Source organism: Bombina bombina, chromosome 4 (genome assembly GCF_027579735.1).
Source record: "Bombina bombina isolate aBomBom1 chromosome 4, aBomBom1.pri, whole genome shotgun sequence".
Classification (NCBI taxonomy): domain Eukaryota; kingdom Metazoa; phylum Chordata; class Amphibia; order Anura; family Bombinatoridae; genus Bombina; species Bombina bombina.
The window spans coordinates 264,433,496-264,442,768 of NC_069502.1; the positions used below are offsets into that span (position 1 = coordinate 264,433,496).

Here is a 9,273-nt window from a genome sequence, read left to right on the forward strand (position 1 = left end):
ATGGCTTAAATCCTGGTCAGCTGACGTGACTGCTAAATCTAAATTGCTTGATATTCCTTTCAAAAGGCAGACCTTATTCTGGCCCGGCTTGAAAGAAATTATTGCTGACATTACTGGAGGTAAGGGTCATACTCTTCCTCAGGACAGGGCCAAATCAAAGGCCAAACAGTCTAATTTTCGTGCCTTTCGTAACTTCAAGACAGGAGCAGCATCAACTTCCTCCGCTCCAAAACAGGAAGGAACTGTTGCTCGTTACAGACAGGGCTGGAAAGCTAACCAGTCCTGGAACAAGGGCAAGCAGGCCAGAAAACCTACTTCTGCCCCTAAGACAGCATGAAGAGAGGGCCCCCTATCCGGAAAAGGATCTAGTGGGGGGCCAGACTTTCTCTCTTCGCCCAGGCTTGGGCAAGAGATGTCCAGGATCCCTGGGCGTTGGAGATCATATCTCAGGGATATCTTCTGGACTTCAAAGCTTCTCCTCCACAAGGGAGATTTCATCTTTCAAGGTTGTCAACAAACCAAATAAAGAAAGAGGCATTTCTACGCTGTGTACAAGACCTCTTAGTAATGGGGGTGATCCACCAAGTTCCGCGGACGGAACAAGGGCAAGGTTTTTACTCAAATCTGTTTGTGGTTTCCAAGAAAGAGGGAACCTTCAGACCAATCTTGGACCTAAAAATCTTAAATTCCTAAGAGTTCCATCATTCAAAATGGAAACTATTCGAACCATCCTACCCATGATCCAAGAGGGTCAATACATGACCACAGTGGACTTAAAGGATGCCTACCTTCACATACCGATTCACAAAGATCATTATCGGTACCTAAGATTTGCCTTTCTAGACAGGCATTACCAGTTTGTAGCTCTTCCCTTCGGGTTAGCTACGGCCCCGAGAATTTTTACAAAGGTTCTGGGCTCACTTCTGGCGGTGCTAAGACCGCGAGGCATAGCGGTGGCTCCGTACCTAGACGACATTCTGATACAAGCGTCAAGTTTTCAAATTGCCAAGTCTCATACAGAGATAGTTCTGGCATTTCTGAGGTCGCATGGGTGGAAGGTGAACGTGGAAAAGAGTTCTCTATTACCACTCACAAGGGTTCCCTTCCTGGGGACTCTTATAGATTCTATAGAGATGAAGATTTACCTGACGGAGTCCAGGTTATCAAAGCTTCTGAATGCTTGCCGTGTCCTTCATTTCATTCCACGCCCGTCAGTAGCTCAGTGCATGGAAGTAATCGGCTTAATGGTAGCTGCAATAGATGTAGTACCATTTGCGCGCCTGCATCTCAGACCGCTGCAATTATGCATGCTAAGTCAGTGGAATGGGGATTACTCAGATTTGTCCCCTCTACTAAATCTGGATCAAGAGACCAGAGATTCTCTTCTCTGGTGGCTTTTTCGGGTCCATCTGTCCAAGGGGATGACCTTTTGCAGGGCAGATTGGACGATTGTAACAACAGATGCCAGCCTTCTAGGTTGGGGCGCAGTCTGGAACTCCCTGAAGGCTCAGGGATTATGGACTCAGGAGGAGAAACTCCTCCCAATAAATATTCTGGAGTTGAGAGCAATATTCAATGCTCTTCTAGCTTGGCCTCAGCAACACTGAGGTTCATCAGATTTCAGTCGGACAACATCACGACTGTGGCTTACATCAACCATCAAGGGGGAACCAGGAGAGTTCCCTAGCGATGTTAGAAGTCTCAAAGATAATTCGCTGGGCAGAGTCTCACTCTTGCCACCTGTCAGCGATCTACATCCCAGGCGTGGAGAACTGGGAGGCGGACTTTCTAAGTCGCCAGTTTTTTCATCCGGGGGAGTGGGAACTTCATCCGGAGGTCTTCGCTCAACTGATTCATCGTTGGGGCAAACCAGAACTGGATCTCATGGCGTCTCGCCAGAACGCCAAGCTTCCTTGTTACGGATCCAGGTCCAGGGACCCGGGAGCGGCGCTGATAGATGCTCTGGCAGCCCCTTGGGTTTTCAACATGGCTTATGTATTTCCACCATTTCCGCTGCTACCTCGACTGATTGCCAAGATCAAACAGGAGAGAGCATCGGTGATTCTGATAGCGCCTGCGTGGCAACGCAGGACCTGGTATGCAGACCTAGTTGACATGTCGTCCTGTCCACCATGGTCTCTGCCTCTGAGGCAGGACCTTCTAATACAAGGTCCTTTCAACCATCCAAATCTAATTTCGCTGAGGCTGACTGCATGGAGATTGAACGCTTGATTCTATCAAAGCGTGGCTTCTCGGAGTCAGTTATTGATACCTTAATACAGGCACGGAAGCCTGTTACCAGAAAAATTGACCATAAGATATGGCGTAAATATTTATATTGGTGCGAATCCAAGAGTTACTCATGGAGTAAGGTTAGGATTCCTAGGATATTGTCCTTTCTACAAGAGGTATTAGAAAAGGGCTTATCTGCTAGTTCGTTAAAGGGACAGATTTCTGCTCTGTCTATTCTCTTACACAAACGTCTGGCAGAAGTTCCAGACGTCCAGGCTTTTTGTCAGGCTTTGGCTAGGATTAAGCCTGTGTTTAAGACTGTTGCTCCGCCATGGAGCTTAAACTTGGTTCTTAAAGTTCTTCAAGGGGTTCCGTTTGAACCCCTTCATTCCATTGATATTAAGCTTTTATCTTGGAAAGTTCTGTTTTTGATGGCTATTTCCTCGGCTTGAAGAGTCTCTGAGTTATCTGCCTTACATTGTGATTCTCCTTATTTGATTTTCCATTCAGACAAGGTAGTTCTGCGTACTAAACCTGGGATTTTACCTAAGGTAGTTTCTAACAGGAATATAAATCAGGAGATTGTTGTTCCATCATTATGTCCTAATCCTTCTTCAAAGAAGGAACGACTTTTGCATAATCTGGACGTCGTCCGTGCCCTGAAGTTCTATTTACAGGCAACTAAAGATTTTTGTCAAACTTCTTCCCTGTTTGTCGTGTACTCTGGACAGAGGAGAGGTCAAAAAGCTTCGGCAACCTCTCTCTCCTTTTGGCTTCGTAGCATAATACGTTTAGCCTATGAGACTGCTGGACAGCAGCCCCCTGAAAGAATTACAGCTCATTCCACTAGAGCTGTGGCTTCCACCTGGGCCTTTAAGAATGAGGCCTCTGTTGAACAGATTTGCAAGGCTGTGACTTGGTCTTCGCTTCACACTTTTTCAAAATTTTACAAATTTGACACTTTTTTGCTTCTTCGGACGCTGTTTTTGGGAGAAAGGTTCTACAGGCAGTGGTTCCTTCCGTTTAAGTTCTTGCCTTGTCCCTCCCATCATCCGTGTACTTTAGCTTTGGTATTGGTATCCCATAAGTAATGGATGATCCGTGGACTGAATACACTTAACAAGAGAAAACATAATTTATGCTTACCTGATAAATTTATTTCTCTTCTAGTGTATTCAGTCCACGGCCCGCCCTGTCTTTTTTTTAATGCAGATCTAAATTTTAATTAAAACTCCAGTCACCACTGCTCCCTGTGGTTTCTCCTTTCTTGTCTTGTTTCGGTCGAATGACTGGATATGACGTGGAGGGGAGGAGCTATATAGCAGCTCTGCTTTGGGTGATCCTCTTGCAACTTCCTGTTGGGAAGGGAATATATCCCATAAGTAATGGATGATCCGTGGACTGAATACACTACAAGAGAAATAAATTTATCAGGTAAGCATAAATTATGTTTTTAATCTTCAAAGCAGCTCCAGCTTCCTCCGGTTGTTGCAAGACATTCTGACGTCAGAAATGATGGATAGGTCATCCTCCAATCACGGCTTCCCCCCCCCCTGGGGAATCGGTGTCTGATTCAACGCCATGATTGGAGGAAGCCAGATTCCTCATTTTAGACCCAGGAAGAGGCTTTGCGACGGGCGGAGGAAGCTGGAGATACTGTGAAGTTTAAAAGGTAAGTTGTTTTGTTTATTTGTTTTTTCTCAACAGGAGTGACATGTAAATTTTGATGAATTAAAGTGCCCCTGTTTTTAATCGAATTTTTAAAAACCGGGCATTTTAGCATCAAATTTGACATTCACTTTAACGACCAAGGACGTTCCTGGCTCGTCCTCTGGTCTTTTTTTATGGTATTGCAGTGATGCCTTGATATTGAGGCATCCTGCAATACCAATTTTTTTACAAACCGATGCAGAGAGAGCCACTCTGTGGCCCTCTCTGCACCGGTAGCACTGGTGCCGATCGATCATCGTTAGTGGGTGGGAGCATTGGCTGGTGGGCGGCCCATCGCTACCCGGCATCCGGTTCCTCTATGTGCATGCCGGGTGGGGGCCATCAATGAAAGTGAATGGGGAGGGCGAGGGAGAGGGGGAAAAATAACGATCGGAGGATCTGGGAGGGGGTTAGCTAGGGTGACTTTGAGGGGGGGCTGCTACACTACAGGTAGCGAGGGGGAGGGTTAGAGAGCTGTTTGGGGGAGATCAGGGAGGTTGGGGGCTTAGGGGGGTCCATCAGAGCTACATAATTATTTAAAGCCTTATTTTAGTACTGGCAGACTTTCTGCCAGTACTCAAGATGGCGGGGACAATTGTGGGGAAGGGAAGAGAGTTGTTTGGGAGGGATCAGGGGGTGGGATGTGTCAGGTGGGAGGGTGATCTTTACACTAAAGCTAAAATTAACCCTGCAAGCTACCTAATTAACCCCTTCTCTGCTGGGCATAATACACGTGTGGTGCGCAGTGGTATTTAGCAGCCTCCAATTACCAAAAAGCAACGCCAAAGCCATATATGTCTATTTCTGAACAAAGGGGATCCAAGAGAAGCATTTACAACCATTTGTGCCATAATTGCACAAGCTGTTTGTAAATAATTTCATTGAGAAACCTAAAATTGTGAAAAATTTACTTTTTTTTTTTTTTTTTTTTTAAATTTGATCGCATTTGGCAGTGAAATGGTGGCATGAAATATACTAAAATGGGCCTAGATCAATATTTTGGGTCGTCTACTAACAATATATATATGTCAAGGGATATTCAGGGTTTACTGACAGATATCAATGTTCCAATGTAACTATCACTAATTTTGAAAAAAAAAATGGTTTGGAAATAGTGCTTCTTGTACTTATAACATGTAAACACGGAGTATTTCTAAACTCAGGACAAAATTTAGAAACTATTTAGCGTAGGAGTTTTTTTTTGGTGGTTGTAGATGTGTAAGATTTTGGGGGTCAAAGTTAGAAAAAGTGTGGATGTTTTTGTTTTTCCCCCCTCATTTTATAAAAAAATGTATATTAAATTATAAGATATGATGAAAATAATAGTATCTTTAGAAAGTCCATTTAATGGTTAGAAAAACGGTATATAATGTGTGGGTACAGTAAATGAGTGAGAGGAAAATTACAGCTAAACACAAACACAGCAGAAATGTAATAATAGCCCTCGTCCCAAACGGTCAGAAAATGGAAAAGTGTTCTGGTCACGAAGGGGTTAATGTTAAAAACTTTGTCATAGTTATGAATACAGCCTTAAAAAAGAGTTTAAGCAGAAGGTGCATATGTTAAAGTGCCAGTATAGTAATAAAATTGCATGCTCTAATGGAATAGAACATGTCATTTTAACACTATAATGGTCATTTAAAGGGACAAGAAACCCAACATTTTTCTTTCAAAAGTAACGTACATCACACAATAATAATAAACATCTTTCCCACTTACGTTATCAAATTTTGGTTTATTCTCTTTGTATGTGATGTGCTACTGGGAGCTAGCTGAACACATTGGTTACTCAATGACAAGGCATATATGTGCAGCCACCAATCAGCAGCTATCTCACAGTAGTGCATTACAGCTCATCAGCCTACCTAGGTATGCTTTTCAACAAAGAGAACAAAGCAAATTACATAACAGTAAATTGGAAAGTTGTTTAAAATTGCATGCTCTTAATGAATCATTAAAGTTTAATTTTTATTTTACTGTCCCTTTTTTAAATATTCATATCTTCTATATAGACTTTGTTTGGGGGTGGGAAGAATTTTCTTTCAGAGTTTTGAAAGGAGATAGTTGCAGAATTATTGTTACAATTTATGTATATTTAAAGGGACACTGAACCCAAATTTTTTTCTTTCATGATTCAGATAGAGCAACTTTCTAATTTACTCCTATTATCAATTTTTCTTTATTTGAAAAAGAAGGCATCTAAGCTAAGGAGACAGACAATTTTTGGTTCAGGCACTGGACAGCACTTGTTTATTGGTGGGTGAATTTATCCACCAATCGGGAAGAACAACCTAGGTTGTTCACCAAATATGGGCCGGCATCTAAACTTACATTCTTGCTTTTCAAATAAACATACCAAGAGAATGAAGAAAATGTGATAATTGGAGTAAATTAGAAAGTTGCTTAAAACTGCATGCTCTATCTGAATCACGAAAGAAAAAAAATTGGGTTCAGTGTCCCTTTAACGGGACATAAAACACAAAATATTTCTTTCATGATTCAGATAGAGAATATAATTTTATACATTCCAATTTACTTCTATTATGTAATTTGCTTCATTTTTCAGATATCCTTTGTTGAAGAAATAGCAATGCACATGGGTGTGCCAATCACTCGAGGCATCTATGTCCAGCCACCAATCAGCAGCTACTGAGCCTATTTAGATATGCTTTTCAATAAAGGATATCATGGGAATGAAGCATATTAGAAAGAGAGCATGCAGTTTTAAACAACTTTCCAAATTACTTCTATTATCTAAGTCATGGGGGGAAACTCTCATGATTCAAATAGATCAGTTTTAAACAACTTTGCAGTTTACTTTTAATATACAATTTGCTTTAATCTCTTGGTAACCTTTGTTGAAGGAGCAGCAAAGCACTACTGGGAGCTAGCGGTCTCACTAAATTTGTTCAATGACTAGGCATATGTGTGCAGCCACCAATTGGTAACTAGATCCCAATAGTGCATTGCTTCTCCCAAGCCTACCTAGATTTGCTTTCAGCAAAGGATGCCGAGAGAATGAAGCAATTTAGAAAGTCAAAATTAAAACGTCCATGATTCAGATAGAGCATGCAATTTTAAAGGGACACTAAATACATTTCATGCACCTTCTTCTAAACATAGGTACTGCCATTATGGAACCTGTTACACTGCAGGTATCTGAAGGAGAATTGCTGCAAACAGGTCAGCACTGGAATGTAATGAAAGGTAGATTTGACATAAATCTGGCTGTATAATTTTACAGTTAGTTTATCATGCGTTTGCTACTACACTATAACATGATTCTTTTTCTTCCACAGTTTGTTGCTACAGAAAAAACTGCACAGGTTTGAATTGGCATGTTTAGCCAATCTATGTCCAGAGACAGCAGATGAGGCTAAAGCTCTGATACCAAGGTAACTGCCCAGTAGATTTATTTAAATGTAAAATACATTTTTACTTGCTTTGGACTGTTAAGAAATTAGGCTGTTGCCTATATTTACCATTGCATAGATCTGTAACATTTTCTATAAGGTTATATTTCCAACCTTGTGCACGTGATAAACCTGGAAGACTGTATTTGTGCTTCGCTTGCTGTATATTTATTTTACCATTTTAAAATGTCTCTGCCAGTTATACATACACACTTAATTGTAAGGGACTCAACAGGCATTTTACTGAAGGCCTGCAAAACAAATTGTGTTGAATATGATCTAGTCTATCACTTGGATAATAATAGTGCTTATTAAATATATAAAACATTTTAATACCCTTTAAAGTGGTATATAAGAGTGCAAAATCTCTCATATGTTAGAGCATTTTATTATAGCACTATTGCTTTTATATAACTGTTTAACTATGTTTAATCCCTTTGCAGTGGTTGGCTCCAGAGCAGCAATGTGCTACTGGGAGCTATTTGAAAACACCTGAGCCAATGACAAGAGACAAATGTGTAGCCATTAATTGCCAGCTAGCTCCCAGTAGTGTAGGATATGTACATACTGTCTTTGCTTTCAACAAGGAAATTTAATTTTGATATTCATTTCCCTTGTTTGCCTCTAATTATTTTTTTTAATATCCTTCCAGTTTAGAAGGGCGGTTTGAAGAAGAGGAGCTGCAGCAAATCCTGGATGATATTCAGACCAAACGAAGCTTTCAGTATTAAGGAGGAAACCTTTACATGGTTAACCCTTAACACCGACTGGACATCTAACTCCAACTGTTGTGTACCATCAAGAAGACATTCTTTAATTTAAATCCCCGTTTCTCAGACTTTTCCATTATGAAATGAGTTATTCTTTTTGTTCATTTTGTTTAGGTATATTTTGCTGTATATAAAAAAAAAAAATTGTTTTGTTTTTCTTTTTTTACATTAAAGAAGCAGTTTGTGCATTTGTTAATATCCTCCCTTTTCCTGCAGGTATTGTGTGTGAAAAAATAACATAATTTATGTAAGAACTTACCTGATAAATTCATTTCTTTCATATTGGCAAGAGTCCATGAGCTAGTGACGTATGGGATATACAATCCTACCAGGAGGGGCAAAGTTTCCCAAACCTCAAAATGCCTATAAATCCACCCCTCACCACACCCACAATTCAGTTTAACGACTAGCCAAGTAGTGGGGGATAGAAAAAGGAGTAAAACGCATCAAAAAAGGAACTGGAAACATAATTGTGCTTCATACAAAAAACATAACCACCATAAATGGGTCTCATGGACTCTTGCCAATATGAAAGAAATGAATTTATCAGGTAAGTTCTTACATAAATTATGTTTTCTTTCATGTACTTGGCAAGAGTCCATGAGCTAGTGACATATGGGATAGAAATACCAAAGATGTGGTACTCCACAGAAGTCACTAGAGAGGGAGGGATAAAAATAAAAACAGCCACTTTCCGCTGAAAAAAATTAAATCCACATCCAAAAAAAAATGTTTCTCATAATTGAAAATAAAAAAACTTAAAACATAAGCAGAGGAATCAAACAAATAGCTGCCTGAAGAACTTTTCTACCACAAACTGCTTCCGAAGAGGCAAATACATCAAAACGGTAGAATTTAGTAAGTGTATGCAAAGAAGACCAAGTTGCTGCTTTGCAAATCTGATCAACTGAAGCTTTATTCTTAAAAGCCCACAAAGTGGAGACTGATCTAGTTGAATGAGCTGTGGTTCTCTGAGGCAGGGACTGACCCGACTCCAAATAAGCCTGATGAATAAAAAGCTTTAACCAAGATGCCAAGGAAATGGCAGAAGCTTTCTGACCTTTCGTAGAACCAGAAAAGACAACAAATAGACTCTAAGTCTTCCTGAAATCTTTAGTAGCTTCAACATAATATTTTAAAGCTCTTAC

The 9,273-nt window shown here is 40.5% G+C and overlaps 1 protein-coding gene across 1 annotated transcript in view; it reads left to right on the plus strand.

Annotated features, from left to right (window-relative positions):
* Positions 1–8,313, plus strand: part of POLR2D (RNA polymerase II subunit D) — a 29,276-nt gene extending 20,963 nt beyond the window's left edge. The window contains exons 3-4 of the mRNA XM_053709955.1: positions 7,242–7,337; positions 8,008–8,313. Of these exons, the coding sequence (XP_053565930.1) occupies positions 7,242–7,337; positions 8,008–8,086 (175 nt within the window). The 3' untranslated portion in view covers positions 8,087–8,313. The remainder of the gene's footprint in view (positions 1–7,241; positions 7,338–8,007) is intronic.
* Positions 8,314–9,273: the final 960 nt, after the last annotated feature.